The sequence below is a fragment of the Schistocerca americana genome, chromosome 3, assembly GCF_021461395.2.
Source record: "Schistocerca americana isolate TAMUIC-IGC-003095 chromosome 3, iqSchAmer2.1, whole genome shotgun sequence".
NCBI classification, from domain to species: domain Eukaryota; kingdom Metazoa; phylum Arthropoda; class Insecta; order Orthoptera; family Acrididae; genus Schistocerca; species Schistocerca americana.
Genome location: NC_060121.1, coordinates 163,002,175 through 163,025,194, shown reverse-complemented (window position 1 = coordinate 163,025,194; position 23,020 = coordinate 163,002,175). Strand labels below are relative to the sequence as shown.

General features: G+C 53.2%; 1 protein-coding gene across 1 annotated transcript in view; it reads left to right on the top strand.

Annotated features, from left to right (window-relative positions):
* Nucleotides 1-20,625, top strand: part of LOC124605945 — a 157,653-nt gene extending 137,028 nt beyond the window's left edge. Inside the window, 2 exon segments of the mRNA XM_047137905.1 lie at nucleotides 9,364-9,574; nucleotides 20,470-20,625. Of these exon segments, the coding sequence (XP_046993861.1) occupies nucleotides 9,364-9,574; nucleotides 20,470-20,625 (367 nt within the window).
* Nucleotides 20,626-23,020: the final 2,395 nt, after the last annotated feature.

Sequence of the window (23,020 nt, the reverse complement as noted above, 5' to 3'; positions counted from 1 at the left end):
CTAATATATGTACCAGATTTGATTGAAATCGGTCCATGGGTTTAGGATGAGCTTTTTACTCCCAGCTTTGCTCGCATACACACGTGCCATATATATTTCACACATGTTTAATACATTCCATGCGTATTTGTAGACATATTTCACCCGTATGTCTAGCGAATTTGTCCTGTAGTTTCAGTTTCAGCCAGCTTAATTTTTATGACATCGCATCTTCTGAACTATGTGCTGTACAGTGATGTAATTTTGTAGGACATCCAGTGGTATGTGTGCCTACTATCGTCGAAATGTGTTGTGATTAGAGCTAGTGAAACATAGTACATGATGCGGCAGTTTATCACGCATCTCAGTTTTTATCACATCATATCTCTGAAATACGAGTCGCATAATGATACATTTTTGTAGGTTCATTCAGCGGCAAACGAGGATACTGTCTAGTAGAAGTGTTATGAACACAGTTAATATCAACGAAGTAATAAATTTAACAGTTTTACATGATGAGGCAGTTTTCACACATTCAGTGTTTCTGATGTCGTATCTCCTGAACTAAACAATGATGCAATTTTTATAGTACATTCAGTGGTATAAATGAATATTGTCTGCACATTGTTAGTGGTAAAGAAGTAATAAACTAAAACGACAAGCTTTTTGTAGTAGTTGTTCTGAAAGAACAACAAAACTGTAGTAAACGACTTTCATCATTTGTGGGGGTGATCAGCGAGAAAAAGTTTCAGAAAAGTTTGAAATATTGTTTGTAAAGTTTTTTGCAAATTTCTAAATACTCACATTCTCAAATACTGGATAACCGAAGTATGGGTTTCTCGCGTCGTGGGTTACACTGTTTTTCTCCCCCACACCCACCCTTTTGGATAGGTTGGTGGTTCTTACCCCCGCAGTGACTGTTTCCAGGATGTAGATGGTATGTGTGCCAAGTTTGGTTGAAATCGGTCCAATGGTTAATAAGGAGATGTGGAACATACATACACTGAAGCGCCAAAGAAACTGCTATGAGCATGCGTATTCAAATACACGAATGTGTAAACACGCAGAATACGGCGCTGCGGTCGGCAACGCCTATATAAGACAACAAGTGTTTGGCGCAGTAGTTAGATCAGTTACCGCTGCTACAATGACAAGTTATCAAGATTCGAGTGAGTTTGAACGCGGTGTTAGAGTCGGCACACGAGTGATGGGACACAGCATCTCCCAGGTAACGATGAAGTGGGGATTTTCCCGTGCGACTATTTAACGAGTGTACTGTGAATATCACGAATCCGGTAAAACATCAAATCTCCGACACTGCTGCGGCCAGAAAAAGATCCTGCAAGAACGGGACCAACTACGACTGAAGAGAATCGTTCAACGTGGCAGAAGTGCAACCCTTCCGCAAGCTGCCGCAGATTTCAATGCTGGGCCACCAGCAAGTGTCAGAGTGCGAACCATTCAACGAAGCATCATCAGTAAGGGCTTTCGAAGACGAAGGCCCACTCGTGTACCCTTGATGACTGCACAACACAAAGTTTTACGCGTCGCCTGGGCCCGTCAACATAGACATTGGACTGATGATGACTGGAAATATGTCGCCTCGTCGGACGAGTCTCGTTTCACATTGTATCGAGCGGATGGACGTGTACGGGTATGGAGACAAGCCCATGAAACCATGGACCCTGCATGTCAGCAGGGAACTGTTCAAGCTAGTGGAGGCTCTGTATTGGCGTGGGACGTGCGCAATTCGAGCGATATGGACCCCCTGATACGTCTAGATACAACTCTGACAGGTGACGAACGTAAGCGTCCTGTGTGATCACCTGCATGCATTCATGTCCATTGTGGATTCCGACGGACTTTGGCAATTCCAGCAGGACAATGCGACACCCCACAAGTCCAGAACTGCTACATAGTGGCTTCCGGATCACTTTTCTGAGTTTAAACAGTTCCGCTGGCTGCTATCCCCAGCCATGAACATTACTGACCATATCTTCCAAGATGCTACGTGCCATGAACATTATGGACCATTTCTTCCCAGATGCAACGTGCTGATCAGAAGAGATCTGCACCTCCTCGGACTATTACGGATTTATGGATGGCCCTGCAGGATCTCAAGGTGTCAGTTCCCTCCAGCACTACTCCACACATTAGTTGAGTCCATGGTATTTCATTTTGTGGCATTTCTGCATTCTCGAGGGGGCACTATACGATATTATGCAGGTGTACCAGTTTCTTTGGCTCTTCTGGTGGTATATACATACATACATTTTTTATAATTTTAGTGGATTTTTTGCCAGCCTGAGTACGAATTTGGAGGACAAGTCTGAGATACTAAGACTAAATAAGTCGGTCACAGGTCGCTCCTTCGGAGGGCATTGTCACAGCTGCAGGCTTGTCACGTGGGCTCGTCCACCGACGCGAGAGTGCCTCCAGATACCGCAGCCACGCACGTCTTTGGCAGTTCTCGCTATTCTGTAAAGACTTCGGTACGTGCGATTGACAGTAGAGCCACTGAGCTTGCCTTCGCTACTGCCTGGTCGTTCGCTCCGTGAAATCCGCTTTCACCGACCACAGGTACCGCCCGTTTGTTACAGCACTCTCTACGCCACTGCCAGTGCGAGTGACCAGAAACTGTGTTCTACCTACACTGATTAGAATAGAAAACTTATTTTAAGACGATTGTGGCAGAACCCAGAAGTACTTGGCCACCCATGTAAATACTTTTACTACATGCAGTGGGCACTACTTCTGTGAGGGACAGCAAGAAAGAGAGAGGCACGTATCCTGAAACTCTCAGGCCGACGCCAGCACAGGATGCTATCAGTATAAGCAAGTAGTCTGTGAAAAAGCAGCTCCGTGTGTGACTGGTTTGGTAGTGACAGTAAAGACTTAACTTTCAGTAACTGGCAGATTTGTGCCAAATCTTTTAGTTAACCAGTACCTATTCTTGGTTTTCCCAATTTAATGATCTTCAGACACCCTCTACGACCACTGAGAATAGTTTTGATGATCAGAATTTACTCCTCTTTCACTTCGCAAATTCCTGCTGTTCTACTGAAGCCCAACTTATCTTTCACTTGAAAATATTTGCCGAAAGAAGAAAACAAGATAAGCGGAGGGAAGTACGGTACTTCTGATTTAAATAGAATAAGGCTTTCTAGATCTGCATCTACATCTATACTCCACAAGCCACAGTACGGTGTATGACGGGAGGTCGAGAATGGTTAGCGGGGAGAAATATTCTTAATAAGCCTCCGTGTAAACTCGAATCTCTCTGATTTTACCTTCATGGTCTTTTCTCGAGATACACGTAACAGAAATCAATATATTAGCTGACCCTTCTAGGAATGTACGCACCCGGAATTTCAACAGTAAACTACATCGTGATGCAAAACCATATGTTCCATAGCGTATGTCACAGCCTTTGCACGCAGTCTACATCTACATCTACAACCATACTCCGCAAGCCACCCGACGCTGTGTGGCGGAGGGTACTTTGAGTACCTCTGTCGGTTCTCCCTTCTATTCCAGTCTCGTATTGTTCGTGGAAAGAAAGATTGTCGGTATGCCTCTGTGTGGGCTCTAATCTCTCTGATTTTATCCTCATGGTCTCTTCGCGAGATATACGTAGGAGGGAGCAATATACTGCTTGACTCCTCGGTGAAGGTATGTTCTCGAAACTTCAACAAAAACCCGTACCGAGCTACTGAGCGTCTCTCCTGCAGAGTCTTCCACTGGAGTTTATCTATCATCTCCGTAATGCCTTCGCGATTACTAAATCATCCTGTAACGAAGCGCGCTGCTCTCCGTTGGATCTTCTCTATCTCTTCCATCAACCTTATCTGGTACGGATCCCACACCGGTGAGCAGTATTCAAGCAGTGGGCGAACAATTGTACTGTAACCGACTTCCTTTGTTTTCGGACTGCATTTCCTTAGGATTCTTCCAATGAATCTCAGTCTGGCATCCGCTTTACCGACGATTAATTTTATATGGTCATTCCATTTCAAATCACTGCTAATGCCTACTCCCAGATAATTTATGAAATTAACTGCTTCCAGTTGCTGACCTGCTATATTGTAGTGTAAATGATAAAGGACCTTTCTTTCTGTATATTCGCAGCACATTACATTTGTCTACATTGAGATTCAATTGTCATTCCCTGCACCATGCGTCAATTCGTTGCACATCCTCCTGCATTTCAGTACAATTTTCCATTGTTACAACCTCTCGATATATAACAGCATCATCCGCAAAAATCCTCAGTGAACTTTCGATGTTATCCACAAGGTCATTTATGTATATTGTGAATACCAACGGTCTTATTACACTCCCCTGCGGCACACCTGAAATCATTCTTACTTCAAAAGACTTCTCTCCATTGAGAATGACATGCTGCGTTCTGTTATCTAGGAACTCTTCAATCCAATCACACAGTTGGTCTGATAGTCCATATGCTCTTACTTTGTTCATTAAGTGACTGTGGGGAAGAGGAAATACAGCTATTCGAACCCATAACCTCCAAAATGGGTGTCAGAAACCATACCACTACGCTACGAAGTCACATGAATGTGACTATCGCCCATATTCGACGTCAACGTGCGATAACCACTGACAGACGGCAGGTGGTGATGATAGCAGAGCAGGGTAAATAAATACTGTCGGTGGGGAAGGTGAAAATAGTGCAGTCGTTGTCGTAATACGGAAACGGAGCGATTTATCTGACTTCCGAAAGAGCATGACCATTGGCTTTTGGGCCAAGGGTCGAAGGATTTTCTGCAACGACTGTAATCTGTTTGCTTGCCGCCGTGGTTAAAGTGCACAGTGCATGGTAAAATGGTGCTGTCCAAAACCGGCGACGAGGTGGCTGTGGTGAACTACGAGCCATAAAAGATAATGGTGAACGGCGCTTCGGAGCCGTGTACTGACGCACAGACGTGCAACTGTTGAGCAACTGATCTCCCAAATGAACCAAAGGATACCAACAGTGTCTCCTCAACAACTTTCCAGCGAACGTTGCTGCATACAGACCTTCGAAGTTGGCGCTTGCTTCATGCACCCATAGTGACTGCCGTTCGTGGACGCCAATACCGCAACTGGACGCCCACAGGTGACCTTTTCATACTAAGCACGTTTTATGCTCCTGCGCCGCGAAACGTCTGAAAGTAAACACCTTGCAATAATCATCAGAAAATTCCAGTCCAGAGGAGGTAGCGCTATTGTCTGGGGAATGTTTTCACGGTTTTTCCTGCGTGAGCTCGTCATTCTGGAAAGCACAATGGATCGACGTAAGTATGCATCTATCCTTGGGGACATATCCACCCACATAATTTGATATATCTCGGCACGATGGAACCTACCAGCAGGACAGTGTATAACATTATTTGTTTATGGTTCATTTAAATGTTTATAATTTTTTTGCTTTAAAATTTTCGCATATTCGTCCTATATTTTCTGTATATCTAAAGTAAAGTGTACTACACTGGAGACTGAAGTTCTTTGCATTGTATGTGAGTTATGTATGTAAAATACTACGTAAGTTGTTTATTACGTTAAATTATTTCCTGATTACATTTTGTATTTAAGAATATTTGTGTGTATAAATTGTTCATGTTGATATCAATCTGAAAATTTAAGAAATGGTCACGAACAACGTAAGAAATAGGTAAAAGCCAGTGTGCTTTTGTTTAAAACGAAAGTGGCTCTGGGGAGTGGAAAAGGTGGCACGGGCGAATTGGCTACCTAGAGCAAGCGTTGGAAGTAAGTCACACAGTCTCTAGGCAGCAGTGATTGAGGCAACACCCTTGTGGAGCACGAGAAGCTCTGTCTGCAAATTTGCACAACTCCCCAGGATGAAGGCTGCAAACGGCTTACGGCATACCTGCGAGTTGTTGAGCTACTGTATGTAAAATTGAACGTCGCCAAGAAGAGAAATTGAGCCCATACAGAATGATCCCCCTCCATGAACCATAGACATTGCCGTCGGTGTGGAGGCTTGCGTGCCTCAGCGATGCAGATAGCCGTACCGTAGGTGCAACCACAGTGGAGGGGTATGTGTTGAAACGTCAGCAGCACCCTTTTCAGTAGTTACAGAGGCAACAGTCTGGATGACTGACTGATCTGGCCTTGTAACATTAACCAAAACGGCCTTGCTGTGCTGGTACTGCGATCAGCTGAATGCAAAGGGAAACTACCACTGTAATTTCTCCCGGGGGCATGCAGCTTTACCGTATGGTTAAATGATGATGGTGTCCTCTTGGTTAAAATATTCTGGAGGTAAAATAGTCCCTCATTCGGATCTCCGGGCAGGGAATACTCTGGAGCACGTCGTTATCAGGAGAAACAAAACAGGCGTTCTATGGATCGGAGCGTGGAATGTCCGATGCCTTAATTCGACAGGTAGGTTAGAAAATTTAAAAAGGGAAATGGATAGGTTAAAGTTAGATATAGTGGGATTAGTGAAGTTCGGTGGCAGGAGGAATACAGGGCAGAAGGCAGGTGAACACATTGTTCTAAATACAAAATCAAATAGGGGTAACGCAGGAGTAGGATTAATAATGAATAAAAAAATAGGAGCGCGGGAAGGCTACTATGCACAACAAAGATAACGCATTATTGTAGCATGCCCATGCCTACCATAGTGGTACAAGTTTGTACGCCAACTAGCTCCGCAGACGGAGCAGAGATTCAAGAAAGGTATGATGAGATACAAGAAATTATTCATATAATGGAGATGAAAACTTAATAGTCACGGAGGACTGGAATTCAACATTAGGAAAAATAAGAGAAGGAAAAGTAGTAGGTGAATATGGAATGGGAGTAAGGAATGAAAGAGGAAGCCGCCTGGTAGAATTTTGCACAGAGCGTAACTTAATCACAGCTGGTTTAAGAATCATGAAAAAAAGGCTGTATACGCGAAAGAGGCCTGAAGACACTGGAAGGTTTCGGATAGATCATATAATGGTAAGTCAGAGATTTAGGAACTAGGTTTTAAACTGTAAGACATTTCCAGGGGCAGATGTGGATTCTGACCACAATCTATTGGTTTTGAACTGCAGATTAAAACTGAAGAAACTACAAAAAGGTGGGAATTTAAGGAGATGGGACCTGGATAAACTGAAAGAACCAGAGATTGTAGAGAGTTTCAGAAGAAGCATTAGGGAACGATTGACAAGAATGGGGGAAAGAAATACAGTAGAATATGAATGGGTAGTTTTGAGGGATGAAATAGTGAAGGCAGCAGAGGATCAAGTAGGTAAAAAGACGAGAGCTAGTAGAAATCCTTGGGTAATAGAAGAGATATTGAATATAATTATAAAAGGAGAAAATATAAAAATGCAGTAAATGAAGCAGGCAAAAAAGAATACAAAAGTCTGAAAACTGAGATCGACAGGAAGTCCAAAATGGCTAAGCAGGGGCTGGTCCCGGCGATGAAGCGTCATTCACCAACAGCGGAAATTCGAGTCTTCCCTTGAGCATGGGTGTGTGTGTTTGTCCTTAGGATAATTTAGGTTAAGTAGTGTGTAAGCTTAGGGACTGAAGACCTTAGAAGTTAAGTCCCATAAGATTTCACACACATTTTTTTGCTAAGCAGGGATGGCTAGAGGACAAACGTAAGGATGTAGAGGCATATATCACTAGGGGTAGGATAGATACTGCCTACGGGAAATTAAAAAGACCTTTGGAGAAAAGAGAACCACTTGTATGAATATCAAGAGCTCAGGTGGAAAACCAGTTCTAAGCAAAGAAGGGAAAGCAGAAAGGTGGAAGGAGTATATAGAGGGTCTATACAAGGGCGATGTACTTGAGGGCAATATCATGGAGGAGGACGTAGGTGAAGATGAAATGGGAGATATGATACTGCGTGATGAATTGGACAGAACACTCAAAGACCCAAGTCGAAAGGAGGCTCTGGGTTTAGACAACATTCTGTTAGAACTACCGATAGCCTTGGGAGAGCCAACCATGACAAAACTCTTCCATATGATGAGTAAGATGTATGAGACAGGTAAAATACCCTCAGACTTCAAGAAGAATATAATAATTCGAATCCCAAAGAAAGCAGGTGTTGGCAGGTGTGAAAATTACCGAACTATCAGTTTAATAAGTCACGGCTGTAAAATATTGACACGAATTCTTTAGAGACGAATGGAAAACCTGGTAGAAGCTGACCTAGAGGGAGATCAGTTAGGATTCCGTAGAAAAGTAGGAACACGTGATGCAATACTGACCCTACGACTTATCTTAGAAGAAAGATTAAGAAAAGGTAAACCCATGTTTCTAACGTTCCAGACTTAGAGAAAGCTTTTCACAATGTTGACTGAAATACTCTCATTCAAATTCTGAAGGTGGTAGGGGTAAAATACAGGGAGCGAAAGGCTATTTACAATTTGTACAGAAACCTGATGGCAGTTATAAGAGTCGAGGGGCATTTAAGGGAAGCAGTGGTTGGGAAGGGAGTAAGATAGGGTTGTAGGCTATCCCGGATATTCAATCTATAGATTGAGCAAGCAGTAAAGGAAACGAAAGAAAAATTAGGAGTAGGAATTAAAATCCATGGAGAAGAAATAAAAACTTCAAGGTTTGCCGATAACACTGTATTCTGTCAGAGACAGCAAAGGAGCTGGAAGAGCAGTTGAAAGGAATGGACAGAGTCTTGAATGGAGACTATTAGATTAATATCAACAAAAGCAAAACGAGGATAATGGAATGTAGTCGAATTAATTCAGGTGACGCTGAGGGAATTAGATTAGGAAATGAGACACTTAAAGTAGTAAAGGAGTTTTGCTATTTGGGGAGCAAAATAACTGAGGATGGTCGAAATGGGGAAGATATAAAATGTAAACTGCTAATGGCAAGAAAAGCGTTTCTGAGAAAGAGAAATTTGTAAACTTCGAGTATAGATTTAAGTGTCAGGAAGTCGTTTCTGAAAGTATTTGTATGGAGTGTAACCATGTATGGAAGTGAAAAACGGACGATAAATAGTTCAGACAAGAAGAGAATATAAGCTTTCGAAATGTGGTGCTACAGAAGAATGCTCAAGGTTACGTGAGTAGATCACGTAACTAATGAGGAGGTACTGAATAGAATTGGGGAGTCTGGTACTGCGCGCCGCGGAATTTGAATCCGCGCCAGACGTCATGGGCGTCGAAGACCCCTAGAGGTCTCTGCACCATCGCGCCGTAAGCTGTGGCGTCGCGCGCCTCCTGGCCTGCTTTTTAGTGTGAGGGCGCCACAGTGGAACACGAGGTCCCAGCGGCCAATAGCAGCGCCCCCGATAGCCTACTTAAGCGCCTGCCTTGCGCTAAGGCAGGTCATTCGAGGGTTGGATTCCCTCTCTTCTTCATCGAAGAGTTTCACTGCCTGGGCTACTCTCAGGGTGCGCCTTCGACGTGGAAGATCCCTGCCGTGTCGTCTGCTTGCCGTCACCGTCAACGCCGCCGCCGCTTGGTCGCCGCCTTCCGGTCCTTGCAGCCGCCGCAGCCGTCGCCGCCTGCCGGGGCTCGCCGCCCCCGCCTGGCCGCCGCCGTCGCCGCCCCCGCCTGGTCGCCGCCTGCCGGTGCTCGCCGCCCCCGCCTGGTCGCCGCCTGCCGGTGCTCGCCGCCCCCGCCTGGTCGCCGCCTGCCGGTGCTCGCCGCCGCCGCCGGTGCCCGCCGCCGCCGTCCGGTGCCGCCGTCCTGACCCTGGTATACGGCCGTCTTCGTCTTCATCCGTCTTCGTCTTTGTCTGTCCCCAATTTCTGTCCTCTCCTCTTCGTTCTGTTCGTTCTTGTTTCTCTCTTCCGTCATGTCCACCCCCACCACCACTGTCACTACCACCACCACCGCCATTGTCTATACCTCCCCTTCCGCCGCCTCCACCACTATAACTTGGTGTGCCCAGTCCCACCCCCCTCCTTCCATTCCACCTCTCCTCACTCTCCCTTCACCCTCTATCTTTGTCGCCCCCTCTCCCGCTTCTTCCTCCCGCTCCTCTCGTTCTGATCCCTTCCCCCCACTCCCCCAGCCTGTCACTGCAGCCCCAGCTCGGGTGATGGCCCGTCGGGCCACTGCCCACGCCCAGCTCTCCCCGTCACCTTCGCCATCACCGCCGCCACTGCCACCGTCATCGTCATCGTCGCCGTCGCCTTCACCGTCACCGTCACCATCTCCGGCGCCGACTCCGGCCCCGGGACCTGCCCCTCCCCGCCACATTCCCGTTGTTCCCATCCCCCACACCTCCTCCACCGCCGTCAAGCGCCCCGGTGGCACCCCTGCTTCCTCTGCTTCCAAAAAGGCTGCGCCTCGTCCTTCTTCCCCCACCCATGATGCCATGGAAGTCTCCCCGCCTGTCCCTGCCCCCTCATCCTCCTCCTCTCCCCCTTCCTCCTACCGCTACCTCCTCTCCCGTCCTGATCCCTCTCTCCTTGAAGCCCGGAACCTCACCCTCTTCCTTCGCCAGCATTGTCCTGGTGCCCCCATCTCCCTCCTCACTCCTCGCCGCGATTCTGTTCTCATCTCCTCCCCCAGCCCAACCCTCCATACTGACATCCTCTCCCGCCTCCCCATCAACCGTTTTGGTCCCAACGCCTCCCTTACCCCTGCTCCTTCTCCATCTCCTACCCGCCAACCCCAACCCCCGCGTCGCCCGCCGACCCTCACCGCCGTGATCACGCGGCTCAGACCGTCGATCACAGAGGAGGAGGTGTTGGCGGAGTTCCAGGCCCATCCCACGCTGGAGGTGCGGGCAGTCCGCCGCATTTTCAACTCGGCCGGCCCCACCCGCCTTATGCGGGTTTTCTCTGAGGACGCCCCCTCCATTGACCGTCTCCTGAAGGAGGGTGCCCTCCTCTTCCACCAGCGGTACAAGGTCGACCCTTCCCGTTCCCCTCCTCAATCCCTGCGCTGCCAGAGGTGTCTGCGCTATAATGCGCACCCCACAGCTGAGTGCCGCGAGGCCCCCACCTGCCCGCATTGTCGGCAGGCGCACTTCCTCCGGCAGTGCCCTAACCTCCAATCCCCTCCCTCCTGTAATACCTGCAATCTCCCTCATCCCACCTACTCCCAAAAGTGCAAAGCCCGACCCCCTCCAACCACTCCTGAACTCACCGTACCTGTCCGTCCTCTGGACGCCCCCACCCCTCCTGGCAATTTCCTTCGTCCCCCACCCACCGCTGAGGACATCATCAGGTTCCTCACCATCGTCCTCCAGAATGTTCATCCCTTTCAGCGCCCTCACACCCTCCAGCAGATCTCCCTTGCTGCCCGTTCCATCTTCCACCTCAAGATGTACGCCACCTACTCCAACAACCAGGCCCATTTCACCTTCTCCCGTCTTGACACCCTCGTTTAAATCCCAGTCATGGCGCGACAGCAACGTATCCTTTTCAACAACATCCGCTCCCTTCCCGCCAACAAAAACCTGTTCCTGCACACCCTTGCCACCCACCGCGTGGATGCCTTCCTCCTCAATGAAACCTTCCTGCAACCCCACCACACAGTCCACACTTCGCCCTACCTCCTCCACCGCTCCGATAATCCCCTCCCGATTGCACGTGGCGGAGTTGCCATTGGTCACCACCGCCAGATCCCCGTTCGGCTCCAACCTCTCCTTCCTGACCCCACCGAACACCTGATCCTTAGTCTCTTCTTCCCCGGCCTTACCGTTACCTGCGCCACCATCTATGTCCGCCCCAACGCTCCTATTCCCTTCGACTTCCTCTCCCACGTCGATCGTACCTTTTCCTCCTACGTGATCGCCGCCGACCTCAACATCCATAGTCGTTCCGCTGCCCAGTTACGGCGATGGCATCGGTTCCTCTCCACCCTTCAAGGTGACCTCGTCCCCATCCCCCGGCATACCCGTCCTGAATCCAACTCCACTCCTGATGTTATCCTCTCCTCCCCCAACCTCCTTGGCCGCATAACGGTGGATGTCCTGGAGCCTATTGGTAGCGACCATCTCCCTGTCCTCCTCACCGTTTCAGACGGTCGTCGCCCTCGCCCCGACCCTCGTACTGACCCTCCCCCTAAGTATGTCCACGACTATTCCCGAGCCGACTGGAATGCCTACCGGGATACCCTTTCCACCCAGGTCGATAGCGACCCTCTCACCTACCATCACCCTGACGATGTCACCCATGCCGCCTCCTTTCTCCAGCGGACCTTGTCTGAGGCCGTGGAGGCCCACGTTCCTACTGTCGCCATCCACCCCCACCGTCCTACCTTACCCCCACAGGCCGTTCTCCTCCTCCGTGAATCCCGTCGTCTCTACCGTGCCTTCCTCCGCACGCGTGACCCGGACACACTCCGACGCCACCGGCAACTCCAGCGACACGTTCGTAATTTGCTCGCGGCTAAGAAACGCCGGGACTGGCGACAGACATGCACCCGTTTAAATGCAACCCTACCAATCAACTCGTCCAAGTTCTGGTCGGCCTTCCGTCGCCTTACCGGAACTAAACCCTCCCCCTATTATCCTCTTCTCCATGATGATCACCCTTTCCCTGACTCCCTTAGTAAGGCCAATCACTTTGCCTCCTACCTCTCCGATGTATTTTCCGTCCCCGATGATCCCCAGTTCGATTACTCCCTCTTCCCGGATATCCGCGATCGAACTGACACCTCTTCCCCTCCCCTCGCTCCTGGCTTCCAGTACTTGGACAACATTACACACACGGAACTCAATGCCCCTATCACTACACAGGATCTCATTGCTACCCTCCGCACAAAACGCAACACCGCTCCTGGTCACGATCGTGCCACCTACCGTCACCTTCGTGAAGCTCCTGTCTCTTTCCTCTCCACCCTGGCCAGGCTCTACAATGTAGTCCTGTCCACCGGTTACTACCCCGACCTGTGGAAAACCTCCCGTATCCTCATGTTCCTTAAACCTGGCAAACCGCCGTCAGCCGTCTCCTCCTACCATCCCATCAGCCTTACCTCGGTCTTCAGCAAGGTCCTAGAATCTATCCTCACCCGCCGCATCCACCAGCATCTCCGCCAGCACCGCCTCCTTCCCGTCACCCAGTGTGGCTTTCGGCCAGCCTTCTCTTCCGACGATCTTCTCCTTCACCTCACTCATCTCCTTTCCGAACAGCTTAATTCCCGTCGCTCCGCCATCTTCCTCTCACTTGACCTCGAACGCGCTTATGACCGCGTCTGGCATTCCGGTCTCCTCTTCAAGCCCCAAACCTTTGCCCTTCCCATTAACTACGTCCGTCTGATCGGTTCCTTTCTCTCCCGCCGTCCTTCCTATGTCACCATCCATAACACCGATTCCTACACCTTTTTCCCCTCCGCCGGTGTGCCCCAAGGCTCCGTCCTCTCCCCCCTTCTGTACCTTTTGTACACGGCGGACATGCCGCCGCCGTCGCCCCCCGTCCACCTCCTCCAGTTTGCCGATGACACCGCCTTCCTCGCCCTTGCCCCCACCCTGCAACGCTCCCAACGCCTTCTCCAATCCCATCTTGACCGGTTCACCGCTTGGTGTAACCAGTGGTTGCTCAAGGTCAATCCCTCCAAAACCCAGGCGATCATTGTAGGCAAAACCACCCCTTCCTTCCGCCTCCTTGATTTCTATCTCACCGTCTATGGCCGTCCTATCGCCCTCACTCCCACCCTTAAGTACCTTGGCGTCACCCTCGACCGTCGCCTCTCCTGGACTCCCCATCTCCAGACGATCCAAGCCAAGGCACGTTCCCAACTCCGTCTCCTCAAGCTCCTTTCCGGCCGCACGTGGGGTCTGGACCCCTCCACAATCCTACACACCTATAAATCCCTCATCCGCCCTATCCTTTGTTACGCCCATCCAGCGTGGATCTCCGCCCCACCTACCTTTTATAAATCCCTCCAAATCCTTGAACGCCATGCTCTCCGCCTTGCCTATCGCATCCGTCTCCCCTCCCCCACGCGGATCCTGTATGATCTCATCCCCTTCCCCCACCTCCTCCTTTTTCTTGAAAGGATACGTATGCTGTACACCTCACGTAAACTTGATCCTCCTCACCCGCTCCTTTCCCCGATCCTCTCCCACCCCCGCCCGCTGCCGCGCCTGTATTCGCACGTCCCACCCGGTCTCCATCTCTCCACCCTCCATACCCTCTCCCAAGGTGGCTTCCGCCAGCTCCCTCTCCCTGATGATGTCCTCGTCCCCTCCATCTACCCCTCCTATCAACTTTGACCCTGCCCCGCCCCCCACTTCCCGTGTCCTTTCCTTTCGGCATCCTCCCTCCCTTCTCTTCTCTTCCCTTCTTTTTCCGTCTCCCTGTCCCCTCCCTTCCCCCTCTTCCCCCGGGCTTCCTCTCCCCCTTCCTCCCTCCCCCCTATCTCCCCTGCCCGTGGCATCTCTGCTCTCCCCTCTCGCTCTCCCTCTCCCCTTCCTCCTCCTCCTCTCTTGGCAGGTCCCCGGACTCGCACACGTATAGTGAACATTCGCGCGCCGGAGATCGTCGCCTTTTGTGTCTCCTGTGTGTGACGTCGTATAGTGTTTTTGGTGTCCGCCGTCCCACTCCTACGTTCACTTGTGCCATCGGTCTCATCAGTGCTTTGTGCGCCGTGCCGACGTGTTTTCCGTGTTGTTATCGTCACATGTGAACGACTCCGTGTTTTTTATGTCTCTGTGACCTCTCTCTTTTGCCCGTCACTTTGTTCTTTGTCATTCACCATGTTTTATACTCTTGTAAAACGCTATGGCTGAAGAGCGGCGTAGTGTGCCGCTGCCAGCCTACCTGAGTTGTACAGGTTTTAAAATAACAATAAAGTAAAAAAAAAAAAAAAAAAAAAAGCTAAGGCAGGTATCAGAGGGTTGGATCCCCTCAGTCGACGACGTCAGGTTGCAACGCCTGGGCTACTCTCAGGTTGTAATCTCCGTCTTCGGCGGTTGTGTCTGCCTGCCTGCCTGCCTGCCTGCCTGCCCGTCGCTTCCTGCTGTCGCTGTTCGTCCGTCTGTCTGCCTGCCTGCCTGCCCGTCGCTTCCTGCTGTCGCTGTTCGTCCGTCTGTCCGCCTGCCTGCTCGCTGTCCGCCGCCGCCGCTGCTGCCTGCTGTCCGTCCGTCTGTCCGCCTGCCTGCTCGCTGTCCGCCGCCGCCGCTGCTGCCTGCTGTCCGTCCGTCCGTCTGTTCGTCGCCGCCGCCATCCGGTGCCCGCCGCCGCCGCCGCCGCCGCCGCCGCCGCCGCCGTTGCCGCCTGGTCGCCGCCGTCGCCGCCGTCGCCGCCGTCCTGACCCTGGTCTACGGCCGTCTTCGTCGTCATCCGTCTTCGTCTTTGTCTGTCCCCAGTTTCTGTCCTTTCCTCTTCGTTCTGTTCGTTCTTGTTTCTCTCTACCGTCATGTCCGCCCCCACCACCGCTGCCACCGCTACCACCACCGCCATAGTTTATACTTCCCCTTCCGCCGCCTCCACCAGTATAACTTGGTGTGCCCAGTCCCACCCCCCTCCTTCCATCCCACCTCTCCTCACTCTCCCTTCACCCTCTATCTTTGTCGCCCCCTCTCCCGCTTCTTTCTCTCGCTCCTCTCGTTCTGATCCTTTCCCCCCACTCCCCCAGCCTGTCACTGCAGCTCCGGCTCGGGTGGTGGCCCGTCGGGCTACTGTCCATGCCCCGTCACCTTCGCCGCCACTGCCACCGTCATCGTCATCGTCGCCGTCGCCTTCGCCTTCGCCGTCACCGTCACCGTCACCATCTCCGGCGCCGACTCCGGCCCCGGGACCTGCCCCTCCCCGCCACATTCCCGTTGTTCCCATCCCCCACACCTCCTCCACCGCCGTCAAGCGCCCCAGTGGCACCTCTGCTTCCAAAAAGGCTCCGCCTCGTCCTCCTTCCCCCACCCATGATGCCATGGATGTCTCCCCGCTTGTCCCTGCCCCCTCATCCTCCTCCTCTACCCCCTCCTCCTACCGCTACCTCCTCTCCCGTCCTGATCCCTCTCTCCTTGAAGCCCGGAACCTCACCCTCTTCCTGCACCAGCATTGTCCTGGTGCCCCCATCTCCCTCATCACTCCTCGCCGTGATTCGGTCCTCATCTCCTCCCCCAGCCCAACCCTCCACACATACCTCCTTTCCCGCATCCCTGTCACCCGCTTTGGCCCTCATGCCTCTCTCACCCCTGCTCCTTCACCACCTCCCTCCCGCCAACCCCAACCTTCGCGTCGCCCGCCAACTCTCACCGCCGTGATCACTCGGCTTAGTCCAGTGATCACGGAGGAGGAGGTGTTGGCGGAGCTCAAGGCGCATCCCCATTTGGAGGTGCGTGCGGTTCGCCGCATACATAACGCTGCCGGCCCCACCTGCCTTATGCGGGTTTTTTCTGAGCATGCCCCCTCCATTGACCGTCTCCTGAAGGAGGGTGCCCTCCTTTTTAACCAGCGGTAAAGGTCGACCCCTCCCGTTCCTCTCCTCAATCCCTGCGCTGCCAGAGGTGTCTGCGCTATAATGCGCACCCCACAGCTGAGTGCCGCGAGGCCCCCACCTGCCCGCATTGTCGGCAAGCGCAGTTCCTCAGGCAGTGCCCTAACCTCCAATCCCCTCCTTCCTGCAATCTCCCCCATCCCACCTACTCCCAAAAGTGTAAAGCCCGACCCCCTCCAACCACTCCTGAACTCACCGTCCCTGTCCGTCCCCTGGACGCCCCCACCCCTCCTGGCAATTTCCTTCGTCCCCCCCCCCCCCACCGCTGAGGACATCATCAGGTTCCTTACCATCGTCCTCCAGAATGTTCATCCCTTTCAGCGCCCCCACACCCTCCAGCAGATCTCCCTTGCCGCCCGTTCCATATTCCAACTCAAGATGTACGCCACCTACTCCAACAACCAGGCCCATTTCACCTTCTCCCGCCTTGACACCCTCGTCTAAATCCCTATCATGGCGCGACAGCAACGTATCCTTTTCAACAACATCCGCTCCCTACCTGCCAACAGGAACCTCTTCCTGCACACCCTTGCCACCCACCGCGTGGATGCCTTCCTCCTTAATGAAACCTTCCTCCAACCCCACCACACCATTCACACTTCGCCCTACCTCCTCCACCGCTCCGATAATCCCCTCCCAATTGCGCGTGGCGGAGTTGCCATTGGTCACCACCGCCAGATCCCCGTTCGGCTCCAACCTCTCCTTCCCGACCCCACCGAACACCTGATCCTTAGTCTCTTCTTCCCCGGCCTTACCGTTACCTGCGCCACCATCTATGTCCGCCCCAACGCTCCTATTCCCTTCGACTTCCTCTCCCACGTCGATCGTACCTTTTCCTCCTACGTGATCGCCGCCGACCTCAACATCCATAGTCGTTCCGCTGCCCAGTTATGGCGGTGGCATCGGTTCCTCTCCACCCTTCAAGGCGACCTGGTCCCCATCCCCCAGCATACCCGTCCTGAATCCAACTCCACTCCTGATGTTATCCTCTCCTCCCCCAACCTCCTTGGCCGCATAACGGTGGATGTCCTGGAGCCTATTGGTAGCGACCATCTCCCTGTCCTCCTCACTGTTTCAGACGGTCGTCGCCCTCGCCCCGACCCTCGTACTGACCCTCCCCCTAAGTTTGTCCTCGACTATTCCCGAGCCGACTGGAATGCCTACCGGGCTACCCTTTCCACCCAGGTCGATAGCCACCCCTTCCCCTACCACCACCCTGACGATGTCACCCATGCCGCCTCCTTTCTCCAGCAGACCTTGTCTGAGGCCGTGGAGGCCCACGTCCCTACTGTCGCCATCCACCCCCACCGTCCTACCTTACCCCCACAGGCTGTTCTCCTCCTCCGTGAATCCCGTCGTCTCTACCGTGCCTTCCTCCGCACGCGTGACCCGGACACACTACGACGCCACCGGAAACTCCAGCGACACATTCGTAATTTGCTCGCGGCTACGAAACGCCGGGACTGGCGACAGACATGCACCCGTTTAAATGCTACCCTGCCAATCAACTCGTCCAAGTTCTGGTCGGCCTTCCGTCGTCTTACCGGAACTAAACCCTCCCCCTATTATCCTCTTCTCCATGATGATCACCCTTTCCCTGACACCCTTAGTAAGGCCAATCATTTTTGTCTCCTACCTCTCCGATGTCTTTTCCATCCCCGATGATCCCCAGTTCGATTACTCCCTCTTCCCGGATGTCCGCGATCGAACTGACACCTCCGTCCCTCCCCTCGCCCCGGGTTTCCAGTACTTGGACAACATTGCACACACGGAACTCAATGCCCCTATCACTACACAGGATCTCATTGCTACACTCCGCACAAAACGCAACACCGCTCCTGGTCACGATCGTGTCACCTACCATCACCTTCGTGAAGCTCCTGTCTCTTTCCTCTCCACCCTGGCCAGGCTCTACAATGTAGTCCTCTCCACCGGTTACTACCCCGACCTGTGGAAAACCTCCCGTATCCTCATGTTCCTTAAACCTGGCAAACCGCCGTCCGCCGTCTCCTCCTACCGTCCCATCTGCCTTACCTCGGTCTTCAGCAAGGTCCTGGAATCTATCCTCACCCGACGCATCCACCAGCATCTCCGCCAGCACCGCCTCCTTCCCGTTACCCAGTGTGGCTTTCGGCCATCCCCGTCGCTCCGCAATCTTCCTCTCCCTGGACCTCGAACGTGCATATGACCGCGTATGGCATTCCGGTCTCCTCTTTAAGCTCAAAACCTTCGCCTTTCCCATTAACTACGTCCGTCTGATCGGCTCCTTTCTCTCCCGCCGTCCTTCCTATGTCACCATCCATAACACGGATTCCTACACCTTTTTCCCCTCCGCCGGTGTGTCCCAAGGCTCCGTCCTCTCCCCCCTCCTGTATCTTTTGTATACGGCGGACATGCCGCCGCCATCACCCCCCGTCCACCTTCTCCAGTTTGCCGATGACACCGCCTTCCTTGCCCTTGCCCCCACCCTGCAACGCTCCCAACGCCTTCTCCAATCCCATCTTGACCGATTCACTGCTTGGTGTAACCAGTGGTTGCTCAAGGTCAATCCTTCGAAAACCCAGGCGATCATTGTAGCAAAACCACCCCTTCCTTCCGCCTCCTTGATTTCTATGGCCGTCCCATCGCCCTCACTCCCACCCTTAAGTACCTTGGCGTCACCCTCGACCGTCGCCTCTCCTGGACTCCCCATCTCTGTACAATCCAAGCCAAGGCACGTTCCCGACTCCGTCTCCTCAAGCTCCTTTCCCGCTGTACGTGGGGTCTGGACCCTTCCACAATCCTCCACACCTATAAATCCCTCATCCGCCCTATCCTTTGTTATGCCCATCCAGCCTGGATCTCCGCCCCCCCTACCTTTTATAAATCCCTTCAAATCCTTGAACGCCATGCTCTCCGCCTCGCCTATCGCATCCGTCTCCCCTCCCCCACGTGGATCCTGTATGATCTCATCCCCTTCCCCAACTCCTCCTTTTCCTTGAAAGGATACGGATCCTGTACACCTCCCGTAAACTCGATCCTCCTTACCCACTCGTATCCATGATCCTCTCCCATCCCCGCCCGCTGCCGCGCCTGTATTCCCACGTCCCGCCCGGTCTCCATCTCTCCACCCTCCTTACTCTCTCCCAAGGTGGCTTCCGCCAGCTCCCCCTCCCTGATGATGTCCTCCTCCCCTCCATCTACCCCTCCTATCAACTTTGACCCTGCCCCACCACCCACTTCCGGTGTCCTTTCCTTTAGGCACCCTCCCTCCCTCCCTTCTCTTCCCTTCCCTCCCCTTCTCTTTCCTTTTCCCCCGTCCCCTCCCTCCACCACTCTTCCCCCCGGGATTCCCCTCCCCCTTCCTCCCTCCCCCCCTTTCTCCCCAGCCCGTGGCATCTCTGCTCTCCCTTCTCCCTCTCCCACTCCCCTTCCTCCTCCTCCTCTCTTGGCAGGTCCCCGGACTCGCACACGCATAGTGAACATTCGCGCGCCGGAGATCATTGCCATCAGTGTCTAGTGTGTGTGCTTCGTTTTGTGTTTCGTGCCGTTACAACTCAACTGTTCACATGTGCCGTCGCAGTTCTCCATGTCTTGTGCGCCGTGTCAACAAGTGTTAGTGTTTTTATCGTCCAACGTGAACGGCTTCTTCTTTTTTGTTTTTTTTGTAACTACTTTCTTTGCCCGCCATTTTTTGTATTTTCTGTGTCACCTATCTCATATTATTGTACCCCATAAGGCTGAAGAGCGGCGTATTAAGCTGCTGCCAGCCCGCCTTGTATGAGGTGCTGAAAATTACAATAAAGGGAAAAAAAAAGCTAAGGCAGGGCATTCGAGGGTTGGATTCCCTCACATCCTCATCGAGGACTCGCACTGCCTGGGCTACTCTCAGGGTGTATCTTCGACGTGGAAGAGTCCCAACCGTGCTTGTCGTGTTGTTGCCCGTCTGCACGCCGTCACTGCTGCCCGCCGCCGCCGCCGCCGCCGTCGTCGTCGTCGTCTGTTCGCCGCCGCCCGGTGCTTGCCGCCGCCGCCGCCGCCGCCGCCGCCGCTTGGTCGCCGTCTGTCGGTGCTCGCCGCTTCCTCTTCTGCCGCCGCCACCTGGTCGCCGCTTCTTCAGCCGCCGCCGCCGCCGCCGCCGCCGCCGCTGTCGCCGTCTCTTGGTGCTCGCCGCTTCTTCTGCCGCCGTCTCTCGGTGTTCGCTGCCGCCTGCGATCATGGACGCCCCAACTACCACCATCATCTACACCGCTCCTTCACCTGCCCCCCACTGTAACGTCATGGAGTGCTTCCTCTGGGATTCACCTGTCTCATGCACCTCCCTTACTCACCGTCTCCTCCCCATCTATCTCCTCCATCGATGTATCCCCACCTGTACGTCACTCCTGCTCCTACCCCTGCTACTGCCCCTGCTGCTTCTCCAGCTCCTGCCTCTGTCCCTGCTCCCAACCCCCCTCCCGCTCCTGTCGCCCCCCGAGACGACTTTCCCCCTCTCCCCCCTGCGACTACCACTGCTTCCCCTGCCAGGGTCTCCGCCCGCCGCGCCACAGTCGCCGCCACAGAGCGCCCTACCCTTTCATCTGGTGCTACTGCCTCACAGGAGGGCCCTGCCTCCCACCACCTCCCCATCCATCCAGTCCCTCAACCTTCGTCCCAGGCAACACCCGCCAAAAAATCTTCCAAACGGCCCACTGGCGACCTCTCTTCTACTCCTTCCTCCAAAAAGCCACTGCCCACCCCACCTCCCACTGACCCCGCTATGGATACCACCCCACCTCCCTCCTCTCCAGCCCCCTCCCTGTATACCTTTGTCCTAGCCAACCCTGATCTGAAATTCCTGGATGCCCGCACCCTCACCCTTGAAATCCGGAAGTACATCCCCAGTGCACCCATCACCCAACTTATCCCTCGCAGAGACTCTGGTCTCATCAAGTCTCCCTCTCCGTCCTTCCATACTGATCTGCTCCGGCACCTTCCCCGCATCACCTTTGGGCCCCACGCATCCCTCACCCCATTCCTTACATCCTCCTCTCCTCGTCAACCCCAACCGCCTTGTCGTCTGCCGGCCCTCACTGCCGTCATCACAAAACTCAGCCCTGTGGTCACGGAGGCTGAGGTGTTGGCGGAACTGAATGCCCACCCCTCCCTGGAAGTCTGCTCTGCCCACCGTATTTACAACTCCTCTGGCCCTACTTTCCTCATCTGTATCTTTACAGAGTCCGCCTCCTCCATCGACCACCTCCTCACGCAGGGAGCCCTGATTTTCAACCGCCGCCACCCTGTTGACCCGTCCCGTTCCCCTCCTCAATCCTACCGCTGCCTGCGTTGTCTTCTGTACAATACCACCTCACCCAAAACTGCAAGAACCCACCCACCTGCCCCCATTGTAAAGCCTCTCACTTCCTCAAACAGTGTCCCAACCTCGCCTCCCCCCCATCCTGCAACACCTGCAATGAACCTCACCCCACCTATTCCTCCAAATGCAAAGCCAAGCCCCCTCCCACCAACCCTGAACTCACTGTCCCCGTTCGCCCCATTGACCCACCTATCCACCCTAACAATTCCCTCCGCCATCCCCCTACAGCAGAAGACATCATCCGGTTCCTCACCATCGTCCTGCAGAACATCCACCCCTTCCAGCGCCCCCACACACTCCAGCAGATTTCCCTCGCTGCCCGCTCTGTTTTCCACTTAAACACCTACGCCACATACTCCCACAACCAGGCCCACTTTACCTTCACCCGCCTAGACACCCTCGTTTAAGCCCCTCTCTCCCCTTCCTGCACCCTTCCCACACCCAACCCCATGGCTCGTCAACAGTATCGTCTCCTCTACCTCAACATACGCTCCCTCCCTGCAAACAAATACCTCTTCATGCATACCCTCTCCCAGCACCAGGTTGACTCATTCATCCTTAATGAAACCTTCCTCCAACCCCACCACGTGGTCCGCATCTCCCCTTATCTCCTTCACCACACTGACAATCCCCTTCCTCTAGCTCGAGGTGGAGTCGCTATCGGCCACCTCAGGCATCTCCCTGTCCGGCCGCAACCCCTCCTCAATGACCCAACCGAACACCTTCTCCTCAGCCTCTTTTTTTTTTTTTTTCCCCTCCCTCACCGTCAACTGTGCCACTATCTATATTCGCCCCGCAGCGCCTCTCCCCTTTGACTTCATTTCCCATGTTGACCGTACCTTCTCCACCTATGTGATCGCCGCTGACCTCAACATCCACAGCCGTGACCCTGCCACCCTTCGGCGGTGGCATCAGTTCCTTGCCACCCTCCATGGTGACCTTGTTCCTCTCCCACAGCACACCCGTCCTGAAACTAACTCCACCCCCGATGTTATCCTCGCTTCCCCCAACCTCCTTGGTCACATTGCCATTGATGTCCTCGATCCCGTCGGTAGTGACCATCTCCCTGTCCTTCTCACCATCTCCTCTACCCGTCCTGCCACTGCAGCCACCTGCACAACTGCCACTCCAAAGTCTGTCCATGACTACCACCGTGCCAATTGGGATGCCTACCGGGAATCCATTGCCTTACAGGTCGAAAGCCACCCTCTCACTTTCCACCACCCTTATGACATCACCCATGCCTCTTCCTTCCTTCAGAAGACCATCACTGACGCTGTGGAGGCTCGTGTCCCTACAAAACTCATCCACCCTC